Source organism: Aspergillus piperis (genome assembly GCF_003184755.1).
Source record: "Aspergillus piperis CBS 112811 unplaced genomic scaffold BO85scaffold_5, whole genome shotgun sequence".
NCBI classification, from domain to species: domain Eukaryota; kingdom Fungi; phylum Ascomycota; class Eurotiomycetes; order Eurotiales; family Aspergillaceae; genus Aspergillus; species Aspergillus piperis.
The window spans coordinates 677,311-703,417 of NW_020291595.1; the positions used below are offsets into that span (position 1 = coordinate 677,311).

At 50.8% G+C, this 26,107-nt stretch overlaps 9 protein-coding genes across 9 annotated transcripts; 3 read left to right on the forward strand and 6 right to left on the reverse strand.

Annotated features, from left to right (window-relative positions):
- Nucleotides 1-682: 682 nt before the first annotated feature.
- On the reverse strand, nucleotides 683-2,774 carry BO85DRAFT_247570 (bZIP transcription factor). Its single transcript, XM_025654906.1, has 4 exons — nucleotides 2,464-2,774; nucleotides 1,769-1,985; nucleotides 1,160-1,660; nucleotides 683-1,080 (listed from the first exon to the last, which is right to left on the reverse strand). The coding sequence occupies exons 1-4, from the start codon at nucleotides 2,650-2,652 to the stop codon at nucleotides 776-778; spliced, it is 1,212 nt and encodes a 403-aa protein (XP_025517575.1). The 5' UTR covers nucleotides 2,653-2,774; the 3' UTR covers nucleotides 683-775.
- Nucleotides 2,775-6,028: 3,254 nt separating this feature from the next.
- pex19 (putative peroxisomal membrane protein receptor Pex19) lies at nucleotides 6,029-7,617 on the forward strand (the record flags this gene model as incomplete). The annotated part of the gene is made up of 3 exons (XM_025657755.1): nucleotides 6,029-6,531; nucleotides 6,602-7,440; nucleotides 7,501-7,617. The coding sequence occupies exons 1-3, from the start codon at nucleotides 6,300-6,302 to the stop codon at nucleotides 7,615-7,617; spliced, it is 1,188 nt and encodes a 395-aa protein (XP_025517576.1). The 5' UTR covers nucleotides 6,029-6,299.
- A 247-nt stretch (nucleotides 7,618-7,864) lies between these two features.
- Nucleotides 7,865-8,877, reverse strand: BO85DRAFT_476305 (uncharacterized protein; the record flags this gene model as incomplete). Its single annotated transcript, XM_025662770.1, has 2 exons — nucleotides 7,927-8,877; nucleotides 7,865-7,887 (listed from the first exon to the last, which is right to left on the reverse strand). The coding sequence occupies exons 1-2, from the start codon at nucleotides 8,423-8,425 to the stop codon at nucleotides 7,865-7,867; spliced, it is 522 nt and encodes a 173-aa protein (XP_025517577.1). The 5' UTR covers nucleotides 8,426-8,877.
- Nucleotides 8,878-9,189: 312 nt separating this feature from the next.
- Nucleotides 9,190-10,624, reverse strand: BO85DRAFT_447538 (uncharacterized protein). Its single transcript, XM_025659745.1, has 2 exons — nucleotides 9,808-10,624; nucleotides 9,190-9,741 (listed from the first exon to the last, which is right to left on the reverse strand). Exons 1-2 carry the CDS (start codon nucleotides 10,403-10,405, stop codon nucleotides 9,455-9,457), a joined length of 885 nt encoding a protein of 294 aa, XP_025517578.1. The 5' UTR covers nucleotides 10,406-10,624; the 3' UTR covers nucleotides 9,190-9,454.
- Nucleotides 10,625-11,306: 682 nt separating this feature from the next.
- Nucleotides 11,307-13,022, reverse strand: midA (putative cell wall protein). Its single transcript, XM_025659746.1, has one exon. The coding sequence runs from the start codon at nucleotides 12,622-12,624 to the stop codon at nucleotides 11,797-11,799; it is 828 nt and encodes a 275-aa protein (XP_025517579.1). The 5' UTR covers nucleotides 12,625-13,022; the 3' UTR covers nucleotides 11,307-11,796.
- A 2,133-nt stretch (nucleotides 13,023-15,155) lies between these two features.
- Nucleotides 15,156-16,128, reverse strand: BO85DRAFT_518450 (uncharacterized protein). The gene is made up of 4 exons (XM_025664974.1): nucleotides 15,932-16,128; nucleotides 15,845-15,862; nucleotides 15,674-15,788; nucleotides 15,156-15,594 (listed from the first exon to the last, which is right to left on the reverse strand). Exons 1-4 carry the CDS (start codon nucleotides 15,977-15,979, stop codon nucleotides 15,512-15,514), a joined length of 264 nt encoding a protein of 87 aa, XP_025517580.1. The 5' UTR covers nucleotides 15,980-16,128; the 3' UTR covers nucleotides 15,156-15,511.
- A 197-nt stretch (nucleotides 16,129-16,325) lies between these two features.
- ptpB (tyrosine protein phosphatase PTP1) lies at nucleotides 16,326-18,985 on the forward strand (the record flags this gene model as incomplete). Its single annotated transcript, XM_025661539.1, has 5 exons — nucleotides 16,326-16,342; nucleotides 17,099-17,209; nucleotides 17,257-17,684; nucleotides 17,819-18,084; nucleotides 18,143-18,985. The coding sequence occupies 5 exons, from the start codon at nucleotides 16,326-16,328 to the stop codon at nucleotides 18,983-18,985; spliced, it is 1,665 nt and encodes a 554-aa protein (XP_025517581.1).
- Nucleotides 18,986-20,168: 1,183 nt separating this feature from the next.
- On the reverse strand, nucleotides 20,169-20,996 carry BO85DRAFT_486123 (VanZ family protein; the record flags this gene model as incomplete). The annotated part of the gene is made up of 2 exons (XM_025663368.1): nucleotides 20,169-20,776; nucleotides 20,972-20,996. 2 exons carry the CDS (start codon nucleotides 20,994-20,996, stop codon nucleotides 20,169-20,171), a joined length of 633 nt encoding a protein of 210 aa, XP_025517582.1.
- A 529-nt stretch (nucleotides 20,997-21,525) lies between these two features.
- BO85DRAFT_247824 (SAGA histone acetyltransferase complex subunit SPT7) lies at nucleotides 21,526-25,618 on the forward strand. Its single transcript, XM_025654907.1, has 4 exons — nucleotides 21,526-22,874; nucleotides 22,937-24,075; nucleotides 24,123-24,808; nucleotides 24,866-25,618. The coding sequence occupies exons 1-4, from the start codon at nucleotides 21,794-21,796 to the stop codon at nucleotides 25,488-25,490; spliced, it is 3,531 nt and encodes a 1,176-aa protein (XP_025517583.1). The 5' UTR covers nucleotides 21,526-21,793; the 3' UTR covers nucleotides 25,491-25,618.
- Nucleotides 25,619-26,107: the final 489 nt, after the last annotated feature.

Here is a 26,107-nt window from a genome sequence, read left to right on the forward strand (position 1 = left end):
TACTAGCTGGTCACCTGCCACTCCAGTTACTTCCCTATTCGAGTAGATACCTTCCCCTAGCTCTCAGAGCTCTCCCAAGAGGGAATTCTCCCACATAGTAGTATCTCCAAGAAAAAGTAGCAGTAAAAAGAACCGAGGAATGTAAGTAGAAGCAGAGAAGTGATAGAATAATTCATGAAGATGAATAGAGTAGAATGCAATGCCGCAGGGATGCAACATAACCCAGACCAGCAAGAAATACACATGCAAGCCACCGTTTCACTGCAGCCCAAATCATCACCATCACAATGGCAAGAAAAGAAACACATCATATAGCTATGTCCGCAAGAGCTGAGAGTAAGAAGTGCGACCCGATTCCAACTGCACCGCAGTCACCCTCGGGCCCATTATACCAGTCATGCATGTACACAAAGAACCATGTCCCAACTTTTATCGCGGCCTTTCTTTTTACTTTCCCTTTTTACCCTTCTTTCCTCCGCTCATTCCGCGCTCAAAGGAACAAACAGCCAACCGCTTCTTTTCCAGTTTCAAAGGCGTCAATCAATCAAAAGCGCCACAGCAACAGCAGAACAGCAAGCGAACCAATATAAACAAATGGTATCAACCGCAAACGCCAGGCAATGCTTCAAAGTTTCAACTTTTGTCTTCCAGTCATAGAAGAAAGCTATGAAGGAAATCCGTCAAGCGTGTCTCTCTCTTCCGACCGTGGTATCCCTCGAATCGAAAGGGGGAAGTCAGTGCCGGATGTGAGATTACAAAACAAGAAACAAACGGGTTAATGGCGGGTATTATTCTGCTCGTAACTGAAGGGAGTCTGGAAATGCATGCTGGCACTCAATCCAAAAGGATCGGCATCCAGCATGGGTTCATAGTTCCCCATGAGGTGGTTCGCATTATTGTATGCGCCATTGGCTCCCTCTCCCGCATGTTGGGTGTATTGGTTGAGATTATGAGCTCCCATGGGGTGAGAGCCCGCCGGCACAGATGCGGCATTGTTGTAGCCGGAGACGTAGGGTGAGGCACCCACGGTGGAATCATGCTCCTCGTCAATCATATCGGCCTGGGCATCGTACTCCTGTTCTATGCGGACATTAACCAAGGGTTCAATACCACCACGGACCTGGAAGAAAACAACAATGCGACAATGGAGTTAGCTTACCCAGTTGGTCATAGTGCTTCTGGAATGGCGATGGGTAGTACGCGGAGGGGACGCGGGGAGCTCGGGGATTCGTACCACCCGGCATGGCGGCCTTTGGGTCGGTCGACTCCGGCTGGCCGATGCTCATCGGCGGCGAAGTTTGGCTGATATTTCGCGAGTGCGACAGCATCTGCGAGCGCTGCTGGGCCTGGGGATCCACCCCAACCGGCGACATGGCTCCCTGGAAGGGGAAACCGGGGGATTTGGCGTGGGACGGAGAGGAGACATGGGACGGAGGCGTGGCCTGGAACTGTGGCGACGGAATACCATACGCACCATCACGATGTTGAGCCATGCCGAAGGGCTCCTTGGGAGCGATGCCAGGATGCCGTTGAGCCGAGGTTCGGTTTACGGCAGCACGCTCCAGGGTGGAGGGAGGCTTTGCTGCCATTGGGGTGGGCTTAGCGGCGCCCGCGCCAGGGGCCCCGGCCTTGAGTCGCAGCTCTGCTTGCACATCGATTCCTACGGTCGGTCAGTATCTCACGTATGGGACAAGGATCGCCCGGAGGGCGCTTATCAGGAAGGGGGCTTGCAAGCTTGCAGTTGGGTATGCAAACGGGGGAGACCAACCTTTTTCGAGCAAGATACGTTCGAGCAAGGAGTTCTTGTAGCGCAGCATCAAGCATTCATCAGCGGCGCTACGATGATTCTGCTGAAGGGTCTGCAGGGAGTCTTCATTGCGCTTAATGGTGGACTCGAGCTGGCGGATGTACTCTGTGCGACGCTCACGGAAGGCGGCCTGGGCCTGGCGGTTGCGTTGCTTCCGCTCCTCCGAGGTAGCATAAATCTGACGGCGGCTGTTAGCTTCATGCCGGGGAAGGGATGGGATCAAGGGTCCAGATAGATAACAAGATCGATAAAGGCTGAAGAGGGGGAAGGGAGTAATAAGGTGCAGAGGAGATAAGTAGTCAAGGGGACAGCAAGAATGGAGGGATATGACAGGACGATAAGGGATGAACAATCGCAATGATAAATGATAATAATAAACGCAGTGCGGGGCCCCGGACTGGCACGCAGGGACAAATCACTGGGGGAGGAGCAGCGATAGGCACCAACAGCATAGCCAGTGATGATGCTTGATGAACACCAAAAGACGTGATGGATGTGATGATAGATAGATAAAGGTAATAGAAATGAGATAAGAGAAAAACAAGCAACGGCCACCACGAGGTATAAAAAGCCAAAAGGGTCGGTCGATCTGGATCCGGGGTAAAACAATAAAAAACAGAGTTGAGGACAGCCACCCTCGAAGAGTTCTTACGTACTGGTTTTCTTCCCCCTTTGCGCTTCTGAGTCTGGGTCACATCTTGCATCAGAATCTCCCCCTCGGCCTCAGGTGTTGACACCGCCGAGCTGATCGAGCCTTCAGGCAACGGCTCGGTCTTGGGGACAACCGGCTCAGTGGCCGGGTTGTCATTTTGTGTGGAATTGCTTGTCTCAACCATGGAGACCATTGGATTTGGCTATGTATGAGGAAGGGGGGATGGGAATTTAGCCTCGTTCTTTTCTTTGTTTGCTGGCCGTTCTTGTTGCCTGTCCGGATTGCCCAAAAGACAGGTCGGTTATGGGAAATCCCCCCTTGCGTGCTTGGTGGATGGAGAATGACGCACCCAACAAGAACGAAATCCGGGGGCGTGGGATATTATAAAATTAGCAAGGAAAGAAAAGGGAACAACAACAGAAAAAGAAAAAAAGGCAGATGACGACGGCCGGGATCGAATATCAAAAGCCTTCTTGTTCTCTTCTCTTTTGTCTCTCTCCCAAAGACCGGGCTAACAAGACAGCGGACTTAATTTCCCCCTCACACAAAATAGACGCGGCGAACGATCACGAAAGACAAAATGGTAATAGAATACACAGCAGGTAAAAAAGTTAGCCGGCGGGGTTATGGAATCTGATAATTCAGACGCAGGAAACGCGCGGCTGGGCGGCAGAAAGGGACGTGCGAGGGCTGGCAAAGGGTCGCAAGGAGGCCAGCGGAAGAGGTGACATAAAGGAAATTGATGATGGAATACCCAGATAGCCAGCAGGTTCGGAGGGAAAGTAGGAGAGAAGCGCGAAGGACAGTGAGAGGGGAAGGGTGGGAAGGTGAGAGTGGGAAAGATGTGAGGTAAAATTATTTACTAAAAAGAACGGGGATGTTATTAAAAGGAAAAAAAATGTCGAATAAGGGCCTTCTTCTCTTGGTCCAAGCCTGGTGGGTTGGAAAATTCGAGCAAAGAGTGGGCAAAAATAATATTTAATGGGGGACAGCAGAAGGAAAGGGAAAAAAATAAAAAAGATTTTTATTTTATTTTATTTTTCTTTTGGCTTCTCTTCGAACTTTCCTTTTAGGTCAAGGCAGAGACTTTCCCAGGGGAAAAATCCAGCCCATCATCCCCATCCACTCCCTCCATCCACTCACGCGAGACGGTGCAATGAGGGTGAGAGGGGAAAATGGACCGAACGGAACGAGCTTCGGTTTCGCCGCCGCTGGTCAAAACTCTTTTTGACTTTTACACTACTTTTTTGACGCCTCGTTTGGTCTTTACTTTTTTCTGCTTTTAAACAACTGATGTTCTCTCGCGCCCGTCCGGTTTCTGTTTCTTCTAAGTAGTTCTAGTAGGAGTTCTACGCATTCTTCCCTGCCCCTGCTTTAGTTTCTGTCCATCCAACATCACAAGAGCCACTCTCCCCTCATTGCCCAGTTACAACTTTCCCCCCCGCCTCCCTCCCCTCCCCTCTCAGCTTTCTCACATCCACTGGCACTCTCTTTGCTTTTCTGTCCACTCAGGTCCTCGATGCAATTCTTCCCTCCTTGCTAGGAGCGGTTTTCCTCGGCCGCGGCACCAACTTGAGCGAGATCCACTGCAAGGTCAGACCCAGCCGAAGATCCGCCCAGGGTGAGTCGTCAAACTCGTCACTGCCTCCGTGGTCCAAGTGACTACTTATGCCCTATTCGAACGAGCTTACTCCTCTGGTGGTACTGGTGGTGGTCCGTCCACCAGGCGATGCAGGCTCCGAAACGGAGTGGAGAGCAGGAGAACGTGTCGTTGTCCTTTCTTATTCCTTTCCGCTTCTCTCGGAAGTGGCTACTGGGGGTGTGGATGCGAGCAACCTTGAAAGCAATGCCATTGTTGCATCGGTTCCAGCTAGCTCAATCTGGACCAGAACTGTGTAGTCTCTATTGCAGGCGATAAAGTAGATGCCTGTCTTTTCTCCTATCGACAAGTCATGAGCAGACTTCCCTGCCCCTTTCTGGTGGGCATGTTGTTAATATCTTCATCATGCCGCGGAGATGTTCCGGCAGGTCAAGACAAAGTTTTCCGTGGTTCAGCTGGGGCGGATTCCTTGTCCTGCTGTCGTACGAACTCGGGGGTCTTGCGTGGACACACCAGGTTCCCCTTCTACCCTCTTTTGACTCCTCTTTCTATTGAAGGCGGTGGGTTTATTTAGGATTGATTGATTAATTGAACCTCGGTCTAAGTACCGTGGCAGGAAGTAATCCGACAGTCAAGAGAATTCTGGTCTAACTCCACGACAGAGGGTCGTACGAAATGCCCGGGACCCTTGAAGGAGGAAGAAACAGCGAGGAAAATCACGCAGATCCAGCCAGACCAGACCCAAACGGGACAAGTTGAATTACGGCAAAGTTTCGTCTCTGACCCCGTGACCAGTGGCCATTTGGGGGCATAATACGGCATGATGACCATACGGTACCACGAATCCATCTCGACTAAATTGCCTTTCTCATCCTCCCAGAAATCTCTCAGGGTCTTGGATACTACATAAGATAGTCTGATCTGTTCTGGTCTGTTCGGAATCCCGAGAATAACCATTTGGATGACAGTCCTTGGCAAGAGACTTCCTTCTGTATGCTTTGTGTATACAATGAGAGCACCCGATCCGACAGCCGAACTTCCGGTTTCCATTCCCCCTCAACCAGGATGTACCTGCAGGACAGCCAGACTAGACAGAAGACACTATGACTTACTCGGTTTAATACTACTACGTACTACTACTTGTGGGATATACACAGTAGTAAGTACCCTAGTAGGAGACTGCCGATGAAGGAGGTCGCCGCCAGCCAACCACCTCCAGGGCCTCGCCTATATCCCGTCATCGTACGTCGCTCCGAAACTCCGCCTCAAGGAAGAAAAAGGCAAAGTGACTGTGACTTGACATCACGAGGGTCCGCCACGGGATCATCTGAGGATGATGGGCTGATCGGAAGGAAATCCAGTGCCCGTACCTGTTGCTGTTGCTGTTGCTGGGTGGACTTGCGGCGACTACCGATGAGCAGCAGCAACTATTGACCAGATCCTTCTTGGCAGACTAGCATTTGTTATCGCTGCTGCTGTTGCTGTGTTTGGAAGATGAATATTAGAATGGAGAGAGCGTAGCACTTCTGCACTCCGTAAATTAGAACGTATCTCCATCGGAGTAAATCTGAATTCAGACCGAGTCAGTTGTTCGAACATGTTTAACAACTAGTAGTTAAATCTCCATCAGATCTGCCGGTGACAGCGCCTGGACCCTGATGTCATTTCCAGGTCTTTCCTAACTATACTCAGTCACTCCCTACTGCTCGACTCTATACTCTTTCTTTCACTCTACCCCTATACAAAATCACATCCATCCATTCCAATTCCAAATGTCAATACAATTATTCCAAAGAATGAATGCCATCCTTCCATCCCCCATCCACCATCCCCTGAGCGCAACTCCGAGAAAACAAAAACAATTAATTAACCGCGGCGATCGGCTTTCCATCGGCTCTTCCCCCACCACCAAAAAGATGGACTGACTGATTATTCATTCCCTTCGTTTCTTTTTTCACATGAAGACCGAAAAAAAAAAAAAAAAAAAAAAAAAAAAAAAAAAAAAAAAAAACTACATCCTCAGCTCTCCATCATCATCCACCCCATCTGATCTAATCCCGCCTGTCAGACTTTCTCTCCCCTGCATCTTTGAAAAGGAACAACACAAGAAGGCTCACCTGCGCGCCGATGCAATCCGCCTCCGCCCGCCGCAATCCAGCAACTGCAACTTGAACCCGCCGCATCATTTCCCCTCTTCCCCCCCCAATCTCCTCCCCCCTCGGCTATTGCGATCATCAGTCATGGCCTCCTCATCGGCTCCCTCCGCCAACATTGGCGCAACCCCCCAGTCTGAGAATCCTGCTGCTCCCACACAGACTCCCCAAAAGGTTTCTGCGGATGACCAGAAGAAGTCCGCCACGACAACTGCCCCGAATAATGCCCCCTCAGCAGAGAACCCCGCGCAACAACAGCGCACGAACAACAACGATGACGATGACGATGACGACGAATCGGAATTTGATGAATTAGATGGTACTTCTATACACTCTCTTTCTTCAATTCCCATATATATTGTTATCTAACAAACAATGTGATATAACAGAGGTCCTTGACGACTTCAAACCCAAACCATCCCCCGCCCCCGCTAAACCCGATGCCGCACAACCATCTGGCCCCGATGACTTTGACGAGGAGGCCTTCCTCCGCCAACTCGAACAAGATATGGCGAATATGATGGGCGGTGGTGGCGGCGCCAGCAACGACGCTGCTGCGGCTGCGGCTGCGGCTGGCGCCACCGATACCAACGACGGCGGCCTCGACAAAGACGCCGAGGCATTCGCCAAGATCCTCGAGGAAAGCGGAGTCTCACCGTCCGACTTTCTGAAACAGCTCGTCGGAGACGTCATGATGAAAGGCGACGACGATAACAGCACTACGGCCGCCACCGCGGGCTCTTCGGCAGCACCAGCACCAGCAGCATCATCAACGCCATCAACAAGCGGCACCGCAGCACCCGAAACCTTCAATGACACCATCCAGCGCACGATCGAACGGATGAAAGAATCCGGCGACAAAGCCACAGCGGCAGCCTCGGAGGACGACATGTCGGATGATCTGGTAGCGCAGCTTATCAAGGCGATCGAGGCGGGGGCATCGTCAGGCGAAGGTGGCGACGAGGGGGATCTGACAAAGATGTTCATGGGCATGATGGAGCAATTGTCGAATAAGGAGATCTTGTACGAGCCGATTAAGGAGCTTGATACGAAGTTCGGGCCATGGATCAAGGAGAATAAGGGCAAGGGGAAGGTATCAGATGAGGATATGGCGAGGTATGAGAGGCAGGCTGGAGTGGTCAGGCAGATTGTGAGTAAGTTTGAGGAGAAGGGGTATTCGGATGAGGATCCGAAGTGTAGGGAGTATGTGTGGGAGAAGATGCAGGAGGTAAGCTCCCACCCTATTGCTATTCTTTGTCGTGCTGTTCAGTACTAACTGAGGGTCTAGATGCAAGCTGCGGGTAACCCGCCTGATGAGCTGATTTCTGCTCCTTGGATGGAGGATCTTAAGGGTCCGGGTGGTGGTGCTGGCGCGGGTGGTATGCCTGACTGTCCGCAGCAATGATGAGTAGTAGTAGTACTAGTAGTAGTAGAATATTAATATATATACACGCTTGGGCTGAGGAATCTCAATGTCTACTATCGTACAGAACCTGTTGGAAAACAGCCTCACTACCTATAATGGTACTTTCAAATCCCGTAATCTCCCAACCCTAGGGCCAAGACGCATAGAGCAGAACCAACTATATAACTGCTGACTACAAAACACTGTATTACTATCAACAGATGCACCAGACCCCATGACAGCATCATCAATGCAACAAATCTTCCACACCTAGAACATCAACATCAACATTAAGACTTCGAGGATTACTATACTGTCTATTTGGATCACAATAATCATCAACCAACGGAAGAGGAGGATCCCAACCGTGGCCATTATGCATGACTCTAAGAGTCTCAGCAAGTTGTCCATCCAGCTCCCGTTTTCTATAAACCCTAGGGTTTCTTTTTGATAAACGTAGGATATAAACGGGTACCAATGTCTTGCATTCATGAGCAGTCTGATAGTCATACTCGGTATTATTGAGGTCGACCACAAAGTAGGAGTGCTTGCCAGGGTAGATGTTGACTGCAATGAAACAAGTCTTGATATTTGCATTATATTCACGGACGCAGTTCTGGATTTCTGTCACGAAGGGGCGTATAGATTCCAAAGGATCTTTAGGATCGAGTATGCTATTTGGGGTATCGCCGAGGATTCGCATTGGGGTTGTGTCGTCTGAAGACGCTTGGAGGAAGTCGAAGAAGACTCTGTGGATTTGGTGGAGGATGCGGTCTCGGAATCCATCTGCTGGGGTTGAGGCGTCCATGATGAGAGGGAGGGTTCTGCGGTGGAAAGGGATGGTGCTATGATGATGATGGTGAATGTTTGCTGGCTTATTTGATACTTATGAAGTTCTTGAATTCAATTCAAGGGATGTCCATTAATCAGAATCAGAGGAGAAGGAGAGATGATTCTCCGTGTGTCTTCCTTTGTAGGAAGAGTTGAAGCAAGCAAGCAATCAACCAACCAACAAACAACCCTTTGCAAGACGTAAGTTGAGGTGAAGGGTTTGTGAGTAATGATTGGCTCGAAGGTATTGGAGGATTATAGTATCTGATTCTAATACCTTAAGGTGAGTCCGACTTGTCCTGATTACCTGATTAGGATGAAGGATTCTTCTCTAATTCAAATAAGCAAGCCAAACTTATTATAGATGTGGTTGAGAAGGCGTGGACGATAGGTGATGATCATTCATGTTCTTAAGTAGTATTGGGCCGGGGGAGGTTGGGGTTGTGGGGGATAAGGGATGTCAGAGACGGAACGGAACGAATACTAAACATAGTACTATGGGGCGGGAACCTGGGCTGGAAGCCCTTACGATACATGACCATGTCCTGATCCAATTAGGCTTTGGAGTTTTCTAATGGGCGAATGGCCGTCTCGAAATGAGGGTAGTTTGTCAGAGTATTATGCATATAGTATTTACCTATGCTTCTAGTAAGCAGTGGCACATCTACGTGCTAAGCAAAACACTTGATATCAGAATATATGGACAGACTAGTACTATTACTATCTTACTGGTGATGCAAATATCCTGAGAATTGACTATTGGAAGATCTACTAATTACTACTATCTAGATAGCCAGGTGGGTAGGTTGATAGTAATACCCCATATCATTATAGTCCCAATCCATACACGCCGTTCAACCCCAGACCATATCATATCATACCAGACCATGCTTTTGCCCTGTCCGTAACAGCAAACGTGATACTAGTAGTGACAAGTCCTATCGACCCGCGACAAGACACTCTCATATCCATATCCAATACATAGACATACAGATGAAGGCAACAATCACGACATATCCATATCCTGACTATGCGCAAATCCCCCACTTGACCCAGGGATATCAGGACCACCATCATGCCCCGCTAGATCCATGAACAGGTCGTCGTATTCTTCTTCGTCACTAAATGAGATGTTCATCCCACCATTACCTCTACCAGCAGGAGCACCTGAATCAAACACTCCGTGGTGATGATGCTGCTGTGGCTGTGGCTGCTGGCTCAAACACTCCAATCGTTCCATTTCGGCCGCTTGTTCTTGCAAGTACTCGTCTAGAGCATATGCGTCTACATCGTCTAAGTACGTATTCGTTAGCACTCTCATCATAAGCCATCTCAAGGCAGGTAAATAGTTAGACATACCATATCCATTGGCATACCCCTCTTCCTCTTCTTCCTCAACAATACCCATCATCTCCTCCGCCCTCCGCCTCATCACCTCTCCCCACCTCTTCTCCTCCGCCACATGCTCCATAAGCACCAACTGCTCGCCGCGATCCCCAAACCGCCCATCATCCCGATCCCGCTTCACGCGATTTAAAAACACATTCCGGCGTGCCGAGGGAGACGCGCTTGATTTTAAATGCTTGGTCATGGGGCTGGAGATGGTGTTGGCGTAGCGGTGGGCATAGCTGGGGGAAGATTGGATGTTTCTTTGTCTTCTTGCGAATTGGTGGTGGGATTGTTGTTGTTGCTGTGGTGGCGTCGGGGATGGTGGTGCTGATGCTGATATGGAGGGGAGTTTCGTGGGTGTTGGAAGTGTGAAGGGGCTGGAGGGGATGTTGAATTGGGTGTTGTTGGAGGTGGCGGCGAAGATGTTGGGTGCTGCTGAGGGGGTGTTTGTGAGGCGGCGTGGTGAGAGGGGGGATGGTCGGGTAGGTGTGTATTGTTGGTGCTGCTGTTGAGGTGGTGGTGGTGATGACCCTGGTTGTTGCTGCATTGGGAGGGGAGCGAACATCATTGTGAATGTCTGTAGTTGATTGATTGAAGTAATGCGATTCAGCCGGATGGGTGGATAGAGGGTATGTCAATTCGTAACGTGTAGAGGTAGTGTGACTATCGTTGTGACTGTAGATTGAACTCCTTATAATCGTCAACCATGCGACACAGACAGAAACGAATTAGTTGTTCCGCAATCGCAATCACAACCCAATGATCTATCCAGTTGACGATAGTAGAGATGGTTGTCCGGAGAGACCAGCAATGGCCGCGGCGGAACAACGTGAAAGGCGGCAGGGATTCGCGAGCGCGTCCGACACGACGCCACGTGCTCACTAGTCTTCTTCGGGATATATAACATTCCTCAGGCTGTCAGGCACCACGGCACCTTTGACCCCTCCGCTGTGCGACGCATCATATGTAGACGGACAATATGATTATGCGGTCTTTTGCATCGTACATTATCATGATAGATATATTCCGAAGGTCTTATAGCTGATCGTGCTGTTGTGCCACTAGTGTCGTAGTAGATGGAGGAATGGGTGTTGGGTTGTCTGATCGCTCATACTCCTTAATTTAAGTAGTTATGCAATGGAGATAGGTATGTCGGTGAATGGCGTTGCTAAGTGTGAATTTGAGATATTTGGATCGGATTTAGAATATGCAAGTTGACGATAAACTCACATTGCAGGATCGCATTTTCCTGGCGCACTGTTCACTACCGGCATATAGTGTGGACCAAGACATGTCAATGATTGTGCTATCTCCTACCGAGGTCGTCTGTATTAAACATGGTGAGAAGGCTTGAATCATCAGACGCTACGATGTATGACCTGCATAGTAAATAGGTAACTACACATATGCAGCATATCTAATCTAGCAAAACTGCCATGACATCATTGACAGTACAATTACTGCAGAAATCCTTCTCAAGTCATTTTTTTGATTAAATACATACAATCGAAAGCTTTTGAAGGCTGAGATCGGGGATCTGCAATCCACAGCAGAGACAGAGACGGGACAGTTTGCCGCTCACCGCTCCGCCAGAAAAGGAATCAAATGCTCGAGGGGGGAATCAAACTAAGTCGACCAACCATAAATGCTAGGACAAAATCGCTGTGCTAAGTAAAAGGAGCGTGATATCGGTAAAGACCCGACGTATGGTCTATCAGAGCGAGAAAAGAGCGGTAGCTTCTTGAATGCAAAGCAAACAACCCAAGATAGCAGTGAAGAAACAACAAATCAGAGGATTTCCTCTCCACAAGCGCCAACAATAACTGCGTCATAATCGTACAAATTTACAGTCTCAAGAACGGTATCAGACCAGACCATATGCCTTCCCTGTTCGTTATCGCAGGATAAACATAGGAAAATGGTGGTGTGTTCGTATCATAGACAGGATGCCGGGTCGGCTTAGAAATTTGATGCAGCGTTGACAGGTCCAGGGTTGTGATACTGGTCAAGCGTGGTCTTGAAGGGCGTGCCACCAGCACCCGGGCTGGGCGCCTTCTCGCGAGCACCTGCACCGACTGCTGTGCCGCTCATGAGATCAGCAGCTTCGTCGTTGTCTTGCGCAGCCTTGCGAGCGTGGATCCTCCAGCCAACAACGGCAAGGGCACCGACGATGATTGCACCACCCACACCGACGACGACACCGATGATGATCTTCTTCTGAGAGGACGAGAGACCAGAGCTGCTGTTAGAGTTATCAGACGAAGTGCCGCTCAGACCAGGACTGCCCGTAGAGTCAGCACTGGCGGGAGTCGAAGTAGTGGTGAGAGTAGTTTGGACGGGGGTTCCACTGATGGTCTCGATAGTCGTGACCGTCTGCACAACTGGGGTTGCGGTGGTCTGCTGGGTAGTGCTTTCGACGGTGGTCTTGCCGTTCTTGTCCGTTGTAGTGACTGCAGTTGTCTGCGCATTGTTGTTGTTGTTGGATGATGTTGTCTGTTGCGGCTGGGTGGTTTGTTGGGGTTGCTTGTTGGTCGTGGAAGTGGTCTCTTCCGAAGTAGACGACGTAGTTGTAGGTTCACTGGTGGTCGAAGAGCTCTCCGAAGTCGAGGTAGAGGACTCAGACGTCGAGGATGATTCACTAGATGTGGTAGAAGGGGCCTCTGTGGTAGCGGCGGCAGCGGCAGAGGTGACGGCGTTGCCTACACTCGTGACTGCAGCGCTCTGGCCAGCGACGACAGCCACGAGGGACAGGGAGTAGAGGAGGAACGAAAGACGAGCGGCTCGCATGATGGGCACGTCGGATAAGATCGATCAGTCGGACTCGGGGTATTCTTTCGAGGCTTCCAGAGCCAACACGGATGAGGCAGGAGGGCAGTGGAGAGAACCGACACCGGGGAGGCGAGATTACAATTCCAACGCGACACGGGGGTGCCCAGATGGTGAGAAACGATCGTTTGGAGGGTTGAGAATCGGGGGGGGACAGCAGGAGGACAAAAAGAGGCTGTCGGAAGATATGATTCACAAGGAGGGGTTAACGAGTGACTGCAGATATAGAGTTGGGTGAGGTGGTGTGTGTGTGTGGTAAGAAGACAGGAAAGAGCGTAAGGAGGCGGGATGGAGATGAAAAGGGACTGGAGATGAAAGAGAGACGGAGAGAGGGAGACGAAGGGAACGGGATGGTGGAAGGGCACTGGCCGGCTCAATTGGGGGGAGCCACCAACGGGACTTTTGGCTGCGCAACACCAATCCCAGCGTCGTGCCCAGGAGTCGGCGCTCTCTAGCGTCGGCGCTAAAGAACATGCCAGCCAGTCAGCGGCTGCCAGTTGAGACAGTTCTGCACAGGGGCGCCCCTCGTTTTGTGTTTTTTGTGTTTTTTTAGTGTTTTGTTCTTGCATTTTTGGGGCGCCTGACTTTCCGCCCAGTATTTGGTACTGAGTATTATGGATACTATGGGTATTCTTCTTTTTCTGCCCGTTGGCTGTCACGGCCCTTGTCTCGGACTACTATGCCCAATACGGTGCTTTCTGGGTCGTCCCGATCCCACTCTGACCTCCTAGTGAGGTACCTGAGCAGTAGTGCTCCGGGTTGGTCGGCTAGAGTGAGGAGCAAGCAAGTCCATAGTATGGTAGATCACAAAGCGATCTTACAAAATTAATGAGTTCCATAATCCATTAAAGTAATTCTGGTACACACGTTGCTATTTTAAGGCATGTACCATGGGTCTTTAGGTACCGGTTAATGACCGTACCATAGAAAACAATTTTGTTCCTTGGGAGGAATTACCTAAGATTCGGCACCAACCAACAAACAACAACACCGAATCAACAATAATAATCCACAGTTTTACTCTGATGACTGGATATGTGTATATTCCATTACCTTTTTATGCTTCTTGACATTGGGTGGTCCCTTTCATTGTATCCGCGTGGCTCCGGTTCGATAGTAAAATAAGGAAGAAGGAAAGAAATTTCTGTAGTTTCCGAGCACCCACATCCTCGGTGTTTTCCTGGGAATACGCACATACGTACATTCTCTCTCACGTGTTTCAATCCGAAAGAACAGAATCTTTCCATCTTTCCAAACATGGCCATCGACGTGTGCCGGCTCACCCGAATTGCAGCAGCTGCCCGCTTAATGGACGCCAGGGCGGCAATTGGGCTGGTGACTCCGTTCCCACAGCGTTTTTGCTGAGCTGTCTTTCCTTATGGCAATACCAACGGGGCTTAGTAGTACTTCCCCGTAGCGTTATCACTAAGCCCCAAAGACCCTGCATCTTAAGGGTCAAACTGGTCTTGTTCGTAAATGATTCATCCTTCATAAACCTTAGTCTGGGTGCCACCCGACACTTCCATAATAATACTTGATTACTGCTCTCCATAAGACTATCTAGTTAAATAATTACCTTCTCTCACGGTAAGAGAGAGGGTTAGCCAGCTAGCTAGCCACTTTCAAGTTCGAGTCGGGTGATCGGCAGCATCTGACGGTTCTAGATTCCTCTCTGCTAATTACACAGTACCCAGCTGGCCACCCATACTAGACTACTACTCTTCACTAGACATGACACGACGCTCTGGAACGTTGTTCTCATTAGACTCCATATTTCTGTTAATTAACATACCGTGGGGTTGACGACTTCTTAGAGTGGTCTTGGTCTCGAAGGGTTCCAGTGTGCGTGTGAGTGTGTGTGTACTCATCGAGGTTACGTATATCTCCTCAATAGTGCGTGTGCCTAGACCGTTCCCCATCATACCCTCCCTCCCAGTAGGAGGTAGAGATTATCACGGGTCGATTCGGGTCTCTGCAGCCACTCCGTCCGCCAGTTGATCGCGTGGCAAAGATGAATGATCTCGCTTGCTTTTCTCCTGCCTGCTTAAGTGATCGGGGTTAGTCAAGGCGTTCGTTATCATTCCTTTTGCTTCGCTTGCATTAGTTGTCTGTCTACCTGGTATGTAATCAGTTATGAAAATGTGCATTGACTCAGATGGGGATTTTTCGACGAGGTTAGGTTACGTAGGTGTTTGCGTCTGTAGTATGTACGTATTTCACATCCTCTGTATTCGGTGGTCGCACAAGTAACACCTCGCCTGCATATGCAGGTTACGCAAAGAATAAAGTAGCCCTGGCAGCGAGGACACACACACACTCGTGCCGGGGAGTCTCTGGGAATCGGCCCTTGAAACATACAGGTCCTGCCATCCGGATTTCCCGATATTGTACACATCACATGGGGGATAAGGTTTTAGTCGTGCCCAGCCATGGCCGGCTATGACCAAGGGATAAGATCTTTCTACCTAGGAGGTTTGTATGATATAAGCAATGGTTTGCTAACTAATAATTTGATATTCGGTTACGTTCGATTCTATTTAAGACTATACATGTTCGCTTCGACATTTCAAGGCCCAACCCAACAGTCCAAAGATACACGGTTAGGCAAAGCGGATGAAGCAATGGTAATCGATCTCCGGATGGAATGAGGGATGTAGCTCATGGTGCAGAAGAGCTACAGCCCAATCTGTATCCGGTATACCAGACGGTATATTAGACAAATCAGGATGGACAGCACGAACAACTGAGAAACAGAAAATAACGGGATATATGAATATTGATGGGTATCACAAGTCATAAAAAGCAGGGCAGTCACAAAGCCCCGGATATAAGAAACTCCACCTTCTCATCAATGCTTGTTGCGGGGGGTCCCTTTCATCTGGTCCTTCAGCTCTTCTTTGAAGTACTCAAAGAATTGGCTCAACTTCGAAGCTAGAGTGAGGGGCAGGTCAGTATCAAATGATACTACACAGCTACCATGACCGGTTCACGGTATGGGCGAAGTTCATACCAGACTTTCCAGAGTCAGGGCCATGGACCTCTTCCAGTCGGACACCCGTCTTCAGGTGATGAACCTTACGGTGAATTCCCCCAACCAATTTATGAAACGACCGGCTGGCCAGCAGCTATACGTGGCAACATGAGCATCAAGCTCCAGGACTAGACATGATCATACACCTACCCTAGAGGTAAGCCATTCCTGTATGAAGAAGTCTGTTAGTACGGAGGTTTGTGTGCGAGAGTCCAGACACAAGTGCCTCATACACACCTCGAGAGGCCGTAGCATAAATGCGCTTTTGAGAAACGCCCGAAACATCTTCAGTGTGGACTACGTAGATCAGGTGGGATCCGTGGCAACACAAGCTAGACTAAAGCTTGAGTGCAAAAGGGATGAAGCCAGCGCACCGTGGGGGGGCTGGTGAGAAGCGAAAGGGAGAAGGAAAACGCGTGGTTGCACCCTTGAAGTGAGAAAAAAGGCGACAGTTGAGGTTCCAGCCACCAACTGAGTTAAGCCTGAGGCTGGTGACACAACTGGGAGCTCCACCAATCAGATGTAAAGGACTCGATACTCCGCCCGCGGCAAAGTGTCTCGGAGAAAGCGATGATCCGGACGGATTAAAGGGATAGAAAGTGGATAGATCGACCGCCTGAGGCCGACCATCATGGCTGACGATGGCCGGTTGGATGAAGATCTCAAGGCACCGCTGGGGATCTGAATCAGGCCTCGGCGAAGCATGGCTCTGAATGGTGAATGCAAGTGCTCTTGTACTATCTGTTCCTGAGAGACGCTCTCCTGAATTACATCATTGTTTTGCCATCCCCCAACCCTTAAACTAAGGCATGGAAGCCGTCGTAATGCGCAGTAGGAGTAATAAAAATCATAATAATAATACTAATAATCTCCTGAAGGGATCCATACCGTCTGGACCCCGAATAAATCAGAAGAAAAAGAAAATTACCAGGAATGAGAAGGATCTCTTCTTTTTCGATACATACAAACTCTGCCAACCTGCCAGAGAAACATCGCCTTTTATAATATTTTTTTTTCTTGGGTGCCCAATTCTGCTTCTTTTCTCTTCCTTGTATAACCCATACTTATTCTATTACTCCAAATCCACTCTCCTTAACAACCTCATTGTTCTAATCTATTTAATGACTTGACTGATTGGACTGCTGGCCACGTCCTGAGGTTAAAAGACCCCAAAAGACGAGAGAGTGCGGGGAGAACAGCAATTGCCAAACGGTGTCGCGAGGGGGTCTTGCATCAAATACTCTCCTTCTTTTCCTGCTGCTGGCCGGACCCTCTCGCCTGCTGTTTCCCCCGGGTCGCATTTTGTTGACGAGGTTATTACTTCATTTTCACTGACCCGGTGGTTCTCCGTGTTCGTCCAATATTTTTCTTTCCTCTCTGTTTTTTTTATTCTACACGTTGCAGGGGTTGTGGGCTACACGAAGAAGTTGGCTGTCGGGTCTTGTCTGCCGGCCGAGTCATCTTCCATATTATCGACTGCCAGGCAGTCTTCCTATTCGGCCGCGCGTTGTTCCCGTGAGATCCAGAAATCTGGCCAAGCATAATATTACGTCGAGGGGCAGCTTCCACAGCTGTCCCGATCTGTCCACGCTACAGATATCATCCCTGCCGCATCCCCCCAACGGCGCGCACGAGGATCCGCCCGACGGCATCGAGGGGGAAGTCATCACTGCCCCAACCTCCCGCTCGCCCTCCCCCGATACCTTCAGTCTACGCAGCGGTCCCCGAAAACTCGCAGCGACTAAGAAGCGGGTCTCGAAGAAGGCGCGCGGCGTCCTGGGCAAGGTTCGGGCCTTCCAGAGGATCGCTGCGGCCAAGATGGCTCATCCCACCATCAAGATCGATACCAGCGTACAAGCGACCAAGCGGTCGCTTCCCGAGGATAATGACGATGGCTTCGAGATTATAGATGGTCCGGAGAACGACGATCCTGGCCTGGAAGCGCGCGATAATGAATCTGTTCCTCCATTTCTCTGCCAGTCGGTCCTAGGTCAGTATGCGCCCGCCTGGCACTTCACCCCGCTTGCTGCTTCTGGGTCTCCCAGTCGTTTCGGGCGCAGTTGAAGGCGTTGCACCTCTCTAAATATGGCCTACAGCCTGACTAATATATCTGTCTTGTGATAGAAATCCATCAAAAATTCGAGGAACTCGAATGGATGCAGCGGACTCGGATACACGAGGGGATGCTAGCCAACGACCCCTCACACCGTTGGGCGCTAGAGGGAGACCCCGAGGTCAGGGCAAGAAACCGATACGTGAACGTGCAGGCATGGGCCAACTCCCGCATCCATCTGCGGGTGCCAGAAGGGGAATGCGATTTTATTAACGCATCGCCGATTGTCCTCGAAGACTCAGTCTCGCAGGAGGAGCGACGGTATATCGCGACGCAGGTGGGCGCATATATTCTGCCGAGGGTTGAAGGATAATTGCTAATCCGCTGCTATGTAGGGACCGAAGCCGGACCAGCTATCCCACTTTTGGCACATGGTGTTCCATGAAAGTGAGGATGTAGGCGTCATCGTCATGCTCACGCAGACATTTGAGGCGGGCAGAGAGAAATGTGCCCAGTACTTCCCACTGGACCGCGAAAACGCCACGATGCCCCTGCGACGTGAGCAAGACCCGTTCATGAACGATAACCATCACCAGCAAGCCGATGAGGACCTTGTAGGCTATGTTACACTGCTCGAGACTCAATGGGATTCCACCTCTCGCTCGGAAATCCGCAAACTTCGGCTCACCCTCGGCACCGAGTCGAAGATTGTCTGGCATTTTCTGTTCGCCGGTTGGGCGGACTATTCCAAGCCCGAGGGCGATGACCGCGATGCGCTCCTTCAGTTGATCAAACTGTCCGGTTCGAAATGCACCCCTGCTAACCCCCGCATTGTGCACTGCAGTGCTGGTGTCGGCCGGACAGGCACGTTTATCGCGCTGGACCATCTTTTGCAGGAGCTCGAGTCCGGCCAGTTACTAGAGGCGACTGACCCCGACATCGACCCTGTCTTCGAAACGGTCAACCAAATGCGCGAGCAGCGAATGATGATGGTCTATAATGAGATGCAACTCCAGTTTATATACGAAGTCCTACGGGAGCAGACCGATCTCAAGCTCGGAAAGACTGCCGTGCCCAGCGGGCGCAAGTCGGATGAGAGGTCAACGAAGATGGCCAAGTTGTCAACCGACGACAGCTACCGACCATCCTCCAAACCTGAGCTCGAACCTGCTGAAGATCACCGATCTACTCCTACCCGGAGCTGGTCGGGCACCCCCGAGGTTTCCGATAACGAATGAGGCTAGGGACGACCGGTTCCCGTCTCAGACAACATTATTATATTACCTTCCCTCGTACATATATAACATTCTAATCGCCTATTGATGTTTTTCTTTTGCCATGTTTGTCGTTTTTTTCTTTTTGCCATGACTAGTCACGAGTTCTGACCTGCATCGTCAACATGCATTCTTTGTCCTTTGCGCCACCCTGCATACTATGTTTCAGTATACGACCTGATGCTTTTATTCCTTCAGTGCCCGGGATGCTTACATTTTCACAAGCAAACCGTCCTGGGCATGGTCATCCGAAGCTGATGTGCTTACTCCCACGCGATTATCTCTTTTCAGCTTTCATTCTGTTTTCCCCCTAGCATTAGAACTGGTGTACCATACTGGACTTGTGGATCTGCCTGGAAATGAATAACGATGCATCTGTTCATACACGTGCCCTGAAAGGTCCTCTCTTACACACCCTACCAGAATACTACCTACCACCTAAGCAATCAATCACTCAATATAAATCATAGCGTTCTTATGAAAACTCCCACCCTCCTCATCTCTGTTATCCTATGTACATCATAATTCCCTCGGAGGGTTTATAGAGCAAAAACCAGAACCAGAACCAGGAGGAGTAATAAGAATAGAGATAGCTAGATAAGCAGGGTTCGTAGAGGAGAGACGCGGAAGATATAGAGAAATAAGAAAAGCAGAACAGAATGTAACGGATCAACTCAAAACGCCGGTAGATAACGGGTCGGGTTCATGACACGGTCGTAGCGAGAGTAGTAGTAGTAGGGGTGTAAATAGATAAATGGGTATGGTAACTTTTTCCTTTTTCACTTTCGTTTCGTTGCCTTTCTTTTCTGCGTAGCGTAGCAATCATCGAAGCGGGCGTGGGTACGAATAGTCTTCCCTATCATATGGAGGATGGGTTGGGATTATATCGTGGTGTCGCGGGGGAGGGCGATTAGCAGATAGAGAGTGTATGGTAAGCGTGGTAGAGAGCGACAAGGTGGTGGTGTGGTGTAGAATGCATCAACGCCGAGTGAGCGTATACGTCACAATCACATGGTGGGCAGCGATGCCATTCTGCTGGATGAAGCGGAGTTCACACAGTCCAAGAGACGTGGAAGGCATGATAGATGGATAGTAGATAGCTAGCTAAGGCGCAAGGAGCCAGAGATCTAGCTAGCTAGATTGCGACTTAATCACTCCGCTTCTTCCCATCTTCAGCGGGCGACGTCCTCTTGGAGGTATCGACGGCCAAATCTCCAGACTCGTCCTCCTCATCCCAATTATCAACAGCATTCTCATCCCAGTTATCTACCTCCTGCTCTAGACTCATAACACCTGTCTCCTGGGGTCCAAGACCCTCCTCCTCGTCGCTGTGGTGGCCCGTCACTCCGAGTTCGACATCATTCTCTGTGCCGTCGCCGCCCAGGGAGCCGAAGCGCGCCTTGCGTCGCCGGTCAAGCATGCGCCGGTGGTACCAGCCGCAAAGGCCGACGGCGCCGAGACTGCCGACGATGTTGGCGAGAAGGTCGAATGCATCGAAGGACCTGCCGTTGGGGAGGAGACCTTGGATGATTTCGGAGCCGATGCCGAGGACGAGAGTGCAGACGATGAGGGTTAGGTGGAGGGTGCGACGACGGGTGGTGTCGAAGATCCAGTAGAAGACGAGGGAGAGGAGGAAGAAGGTGACGACATGGAGGAACTTGTCATTGGGTTGGAGTTGGGACGGAAGAGTGGATGATGTGCTGTGCGGGAGGAGGCCGATGTAGGCGGCGAGGATGAGGAGGAAAAGAAAGGCGCCTGATGAGAGTGTTGTTAGTGGTACAGATTATGATGTTATTTTGGTATTAGTTGGTGTGGTGTGGTGAAGCTGGTGAAGCTCTTGGATGTAATCGGATGATTAGGTATCATAGAGCTTCACTTTTGGCTTCGGAAGAGGGTGGAAACGGGTGGGAAGAGCTCAATGGATGGGGAAGATCGGGGGAAAAGACATACCCGCGAAAGGGTATCGGATTCGCATGATGGGCGATCTGGAAGGAGATAGTTACGGGGAGGGGAGTGTAGAGAGAGGAGGGCGTAGAGGGAGGAAAAGAAAAGGCCGGAAGAGGGAAAGACTGGATGATGAAGCGATGTAAGATGATGGCATGTCATGTGGTTTAGTTACTTTACGATACTGACAGACAGCCAGAGACGGCGCAGCCTCAGGCTGAAACTGGGTTTGATTGTGGTTGAAACATCCTCGGGAAACTCCCTGCCATTCTTCTTCTTTTCTTGTCCCCATCGAGGCTGAGTGTTGCTTGTTCCCCCGTTCCAAGTTCAATTCATTGAACGGGTTATTGCTCGCCTTGTTTGATTTTATTCTATTATTTAATATTAATGCGGATTCACTTTTGGTCGGCTCATTCCTTTTTTCTCATAGTGTTGTCTGTCGCATTACTATTACTATATCTTCCCTTCACAACTACTACTTACTACTACTAGTTACTTTGTTAGTTGCTTTGCTACTGCTGGAGTCAACGAATTGCGCGGTTGGTCTGAAGCTGCGGTCGCCGTTCCGCCTTCACGCAACCAACTTCATCTCATCCGTTCGCGCAGAGAACCTTATAAAGAAGCCCTCCAGTCCCCCATCAAATCCCCCACTATTCCATCACTTGGGGTCTCCAAATCATCGTCCCTCATTTCTTGACCCCTGTCCCCTAATGTATATGTCTTTTTCAGCGTCTCAAAAGGCTCCCTTGTACCCTAGCTGGAACTGATCCGGACCGTGGAGAAACGAGCCCCCCTCGCCCGCCCCAGAACCGGGGTCTTGGAGCGAGCATGTCGCTCGGACACCACCACGCCTGGCTCCCCCCAGGTCATCTGCGCCCGCCGGATGATTTCCATGATGCGCGGTCTGTCAATGGCTATCCCAAATCCTTTTCCGGTTCGCGAACTCCCCAGATGCGCGCTTCGGCCGACGCCGACGGGTCTCACGCGGGCGGTCTGATATCAGATGCCGATATTGCAGGCGACGAGGACCCGCGCATCGCCATGTTCCGGGATCTGTACAAACGCAGTGAGGCGCAAATAAATGCTCTCTTTGCCAACCAGAAAGCTGCCGAAGATGCCCGCCCTGCCAACGATTCCGACGAGTCCCAACCCGAGAGTCAACGCGCCGCCGACGAACCCGCTCCGGCCCCGGCGCCCCCCAAGAAGCCCGCCAGGAAGTTAGATGACGATGACTACGATGAGTATGACGACGAAGATGACGCTGAGGATACTGAAGCCGCATCTCCTCCCAAGCCCAAGTCTCTCGCTGCCTCTCAGCTACCTAGTAGCTTCCCATCGCCCAGCCGACCGCCCAGCGGCTCCGTGTCGGTCGGGCCCGATGCGCAGAAGGAGGCCAAGAAGGAGACCTTGGAGGATATCCGCAAGAAGCTAGAGGAAGATAAGAAGGCGACCGAGGAAGCTGCTAGGAGAAGTTTCCACACACTCTTTTATACTTTAGAGAATGATAGAGATGCCATGTTGGACCAGCAGCGGCTAGAAGAGTCGGAGCGACAGGTAGAAGCGGAAATGTCGGGCCAGGCGAATGCGGGCAACAATGCGAACCCAACCTCCAATGGCTATGGGTCGCTGAGTAACGCGAACCTGGGCGCCTCGAGCCTGACCCTCAAGAACCTGATCGCAAGAATTGATATGAAGCGGAGTTTGGTCCAAGCATCTGACGCGGAACTCCGAAGCCTGATGAGCGAGGTTCGTAAGAACCGTAGTAAGTGGGCTAGTGAGGACAAGATTGGCCAAGAAGAGCTGTATGAAGCTGCAGAGAAAGTGCTTAGTGAGCTCAAGGCGATGACTGAGCATTCAAGCGCCTTCTTGACTCGGGTGAATAAGCGCGATGCGCCTGACTACTATACAAGTAAGATACCCTGACGGACGAAGAACCACGCCGTGTGTCTTGTTGCTGACTCCCTGCGCTAGTTATCAAACATCCGATGGATCTAGGAACCATGACGAAGAAGCTGAAAGCGCTGCAATACAAGTCGAAGCAGGAATTTGTCGATGACATCAATTTAATATGGTCGAATTGCTTCAAATACAACACCAACCCAGAACACTTCTTGCGCAAGCATGCTTTATACATGAAGAAGGAGACGGAGAAGCTCGTCCCTCTGATACCAGACATCGTCATCCGAGACCGCGCCGAGGTCGAAGCAGAAGAGCGCCGACTGCAGATGGCCGAAATGGACGGCGCCGAAGAGAGTGACGACGAACCGATCATGTCGTCCCGTGGTCGCAAGGCCCCCGGCAAGTCATCATCGAAGAAAGGCACTGCGCCTGTTCGAAATACTCCCAGCGGATCGGAGCCTCCTGGTCAGAGCTCTCAGCCTCCGGGGCCGGTTCGTTCGGATTCTGATGTTGTAATGGAGGGGACTCAGAACGGGCTTGTAACGCCGCCGCCTGGCACACAAACGCCATCTGACCCTGCGGGCGTCAGCTCTGGTGTACCTGGAAGCCAAGGTGATGCTATGGACATTGATGGGTTAGTCCCGACAAGCACCGCGCTGAGCGCATTGCCCGCGTCTGGTGTGGATTCCGAAGATCCCGAATACAAAGTATGGAAACAGGTGACGAAGAAGGATCGCGCCCTCATTGCCGCAGAGAGGCATCGTCTCTTCAAAGGTGACAAGCTCAACTCCGATGAGCCAGCATTGCTCCGTACTAAAGCGGGCATGCGGCGGTGGATCAGAAACCAAAAGCATAATCTTGCAGAGAACGACAAGGCGCGCGAGTCAACCGGACAAGGCATGGAACCTGGCGCCGCGGGTGAAACGCTCGCAGAAGGCATTGAAGTGGATGAGGATCGAGTGATCCCCGACTATTACGATGTCATGTCAGGGGTTCCCGATCTACCCTCTCAGCTACTCTGGAAGGAAGACTCAGACGGCAACATTGTGGATGCGTCCGAAGAGTTTTTGAGGATCCTCCCGCAAGGCTCATTCACTCAACCAGATAGTAAGCTGGCTCGCAAAATGGATGCAAACATGCGCCAAATGCAGGAGACGCGAAAGGTCTGCTCGAAGATCGGCATCGTCAAGCAGATGCAACTGCAGTCTCAGGTAAGCGATCTTTCGAATCATAATTTCCCTTGTCTAACCCTCCAAAGATGTACCAGAATCAGTTCCAGAAATACCAGCCGGAACCCTTCGTCGAGCAGGATGTGTCACCACATGTGATGAACGACGGGGGTCCTGTCATTGCTCCTTGGGTTTGCAAAGCGGCCTTGCAGCGTTCCGTGGCGAAGATCTTCTACCACACTGGCTTTGAGGAGTATCAGCCTTCGGCCCTGGATGCAGTGACTGATATTGCCTCCGACTTCTTCCAGAAGATCGGCGAAACCCTGAAGTCGTACATGGAATCCCCGAAAGTCCCGACTACCGACGCGACCGAGGCGACGGGTACAGCTCAGTGGAAGCGAGCGTACACGGAGCCGGAGATTGTACTACACACTCTCTCATCTGTTGGCATCGATGTAGAGTCTTTGGAGTCGTACATCAAGGACGATGTGGAGCGGCTCGGGACGAAGCTTTCGACAGCTCATGACCGGCTGCGCTCGCTGCTGTCCGAGCTCCTGCGACCTGCGCTTGCAGATGGCGGGGAGGATGGCTCCAACGCATTCCACGATGGCAGTGAACAGTTCATCGGCGGTGACTTTGCGGAAGATATTGATGAGGACTTCTTCGGGTTCAAGGAATTGGGGCTGGACAAGGAATTTGGTCTGGCCACACTCAGCGTGCCACTTCATCTCTTGCAGAACAGGATGTACAACGCTGCGCAGGCACAGAACACCAGGTATGTTTCTCTTATTGTATCGACTATTGCTTGCTTGATACTGATGGGTTTTTGCAGTGCTGCCCAAGCCGTCACTCTCTTCCCCCCGCCCGCTCCCTACCCTCGCATCACCAATGACTCTCTCGCTTTGCAAATTGGGTTGGTTCAGGAATTCTTCAGCTCTAAGCTCCAAGCAAACAACAATGAGCCTTTGGTCGAAGATCTTGAACTACCACCGAAACAACGACCCATGGCCGCGCGACCCCGTCTGCCCGCGTCTGGCAAGATCCCGCCGCCTTCCGCTCCTTCCGGCGTGACCACCAGTCCCCAGAAGCGACCCCTCCCACCCTCCGCATCGGGGCAGTCGGGCGCTAAGTCTGGGACGTCGGAGCCGAGTAAAAAGAAAATCAAGAAGAATGGGCCTAGCCTGGGCGCTCCCGACGCGACAGCTGAAGGAGACGATGCCGCCGCCGTTGGAGTAGATGGTACCAAGCCGTCGAACGGATCGTTGTTTACGGCCGCTTCAGCGGACGAGCCCTCTGCCCAGGATGCAACCATCAAGGGCGAGGTGGAAAACTCGACCGCGCCAGAAGGGACTGGTGCTGAGCATCAAGCCCCAGCTGGGACCTCAAACGATGACCAGAACCCCAACCACGACAGCGCTGCTGCCCTACCAAACGGAACGGCAGATGAAGCGTCATGATATGATCTGTCCTACTCATTCCCCCGCACTGTACTACCTCACTATACCATGATTATTCCCCTCTACCTCTTCTACCACTTTTATTATTTCCTTTTTCCTTTCGTCTATGTCTTCTTTGCAGTATATTATATCGTCCACCACTTATGTCTTATCTACCTTTTTTACCCACTTTTGTTACTTCTTCTTCCATCTCACTTGTTTTCTCATTCTCTTTCATCGCCTGTTTTCACTCTTGGATGATATATAGTGTGCGATATGTGGCGTCGCGCTCTTTCTTTCCAGCTGCCTGCCTTTACCCGAGCCCACATTGAGTTCGCGTTCGACTTCGAGTTCGAGCCCCCTCTTGTCCTATCTAATCCCAGCATTACCCGTGTGCGACAAGAGAACGGAACTATTAGGGGGAACCACACACAAAAAAACAGTTAAATGAAGATACACAAATACAAACGATGCATCCTTGTTCAATTTACTTGCCTTGTATACCGTAACACAAGATCATGCATATACCTGTTCAACGTAGATTGAAACTAAGGACAGGGATTAATGATTTCCTTCCATTACGATCTGGCCTGCGTCTGCATCGGCCTTTTTTCTTGGCTTGGCTTGTGCGTTGCTGA

Bases quoted from the DNA above. Each gene is read 5' to 3' on its own strand.
- BO85DRAFT_247570 (XM_025654906.1), bottom strand. From the start codon at position 2,652: ATGGTCTCCATGGTTGAGACAAGCAATTCCACACAAAATGACAACCCG. The intron at 1,986-2,463 runs GTACGTAAGAAC...AGCCGCCGTCAG, and splicing joins GCAAAGGGGGAAGAAAACCA to ATTTATGCTACCTCGGAGGA. The intron at 1,661-1,768 runs GTTGGTCTCCCC...GACCGACCGTAG, and splicing joins ACGTATCTTGCTCGAAAAAG to GAATCGATGTGCAAGCAGAG.
- BO85DRAFT_447538 (XM_025659745.1), bottom strand. From the start codon at position 10,405: ATGATGTTCGCTCCCCTCCCAATGCAGCAACAACCAGGGTCATCACCA. The intron at 9,742-9,807 runs GTATGTCTAACT...ATACGTACTTAG, and splicing joins GGGGTATGCCAATGGATATG to ACGATGTAGACGCATATGCT.
- midA (XM_025659746.1), bottom strand. From the start codon at position 12,624: ATGCGAGCCGCTCGTCTTTCGTTCCTCCTCTACTCCCTGTCCCTCGTG.
- BO85DRAFT_518450 (XM_025664974.1), bottom strand. From the start codon at position 15,979: ATGTTTCGGGCGTTTCTCAAAAGCGCATTTATGCTACGGCCTCTCGAG. The intron at 15,595-15,673 runs GTATGAACTTCG...CCCTCACTCTAG, and splicing joins CCCTGACTCTGGAAAGTCTG to CTTCGAAGTTGAGCCAATTC.
- BO85DRAFT_247824 (XM_025654907.1), top strand. From the start codon at position 21,794: ATGTCGCTCGGACACCACCACGCCTGGCTCCCCCCAGGTCATCTGCGC. The intron at 22,875-22,936 runs GTAAGATACCCT...TCCCTGCGCTAG, and splicing joins TGCGCCTGACTACTATACAA to TTATCAAACATCCGATGGAT. The intron at 24,809-24,865 runs GTATGTTTCTCT...GGGTTTTTGCAG, and splicing joins GCGCAGGCACAGAACACCAG to TGCTGCCCAAGCCGTCACTC.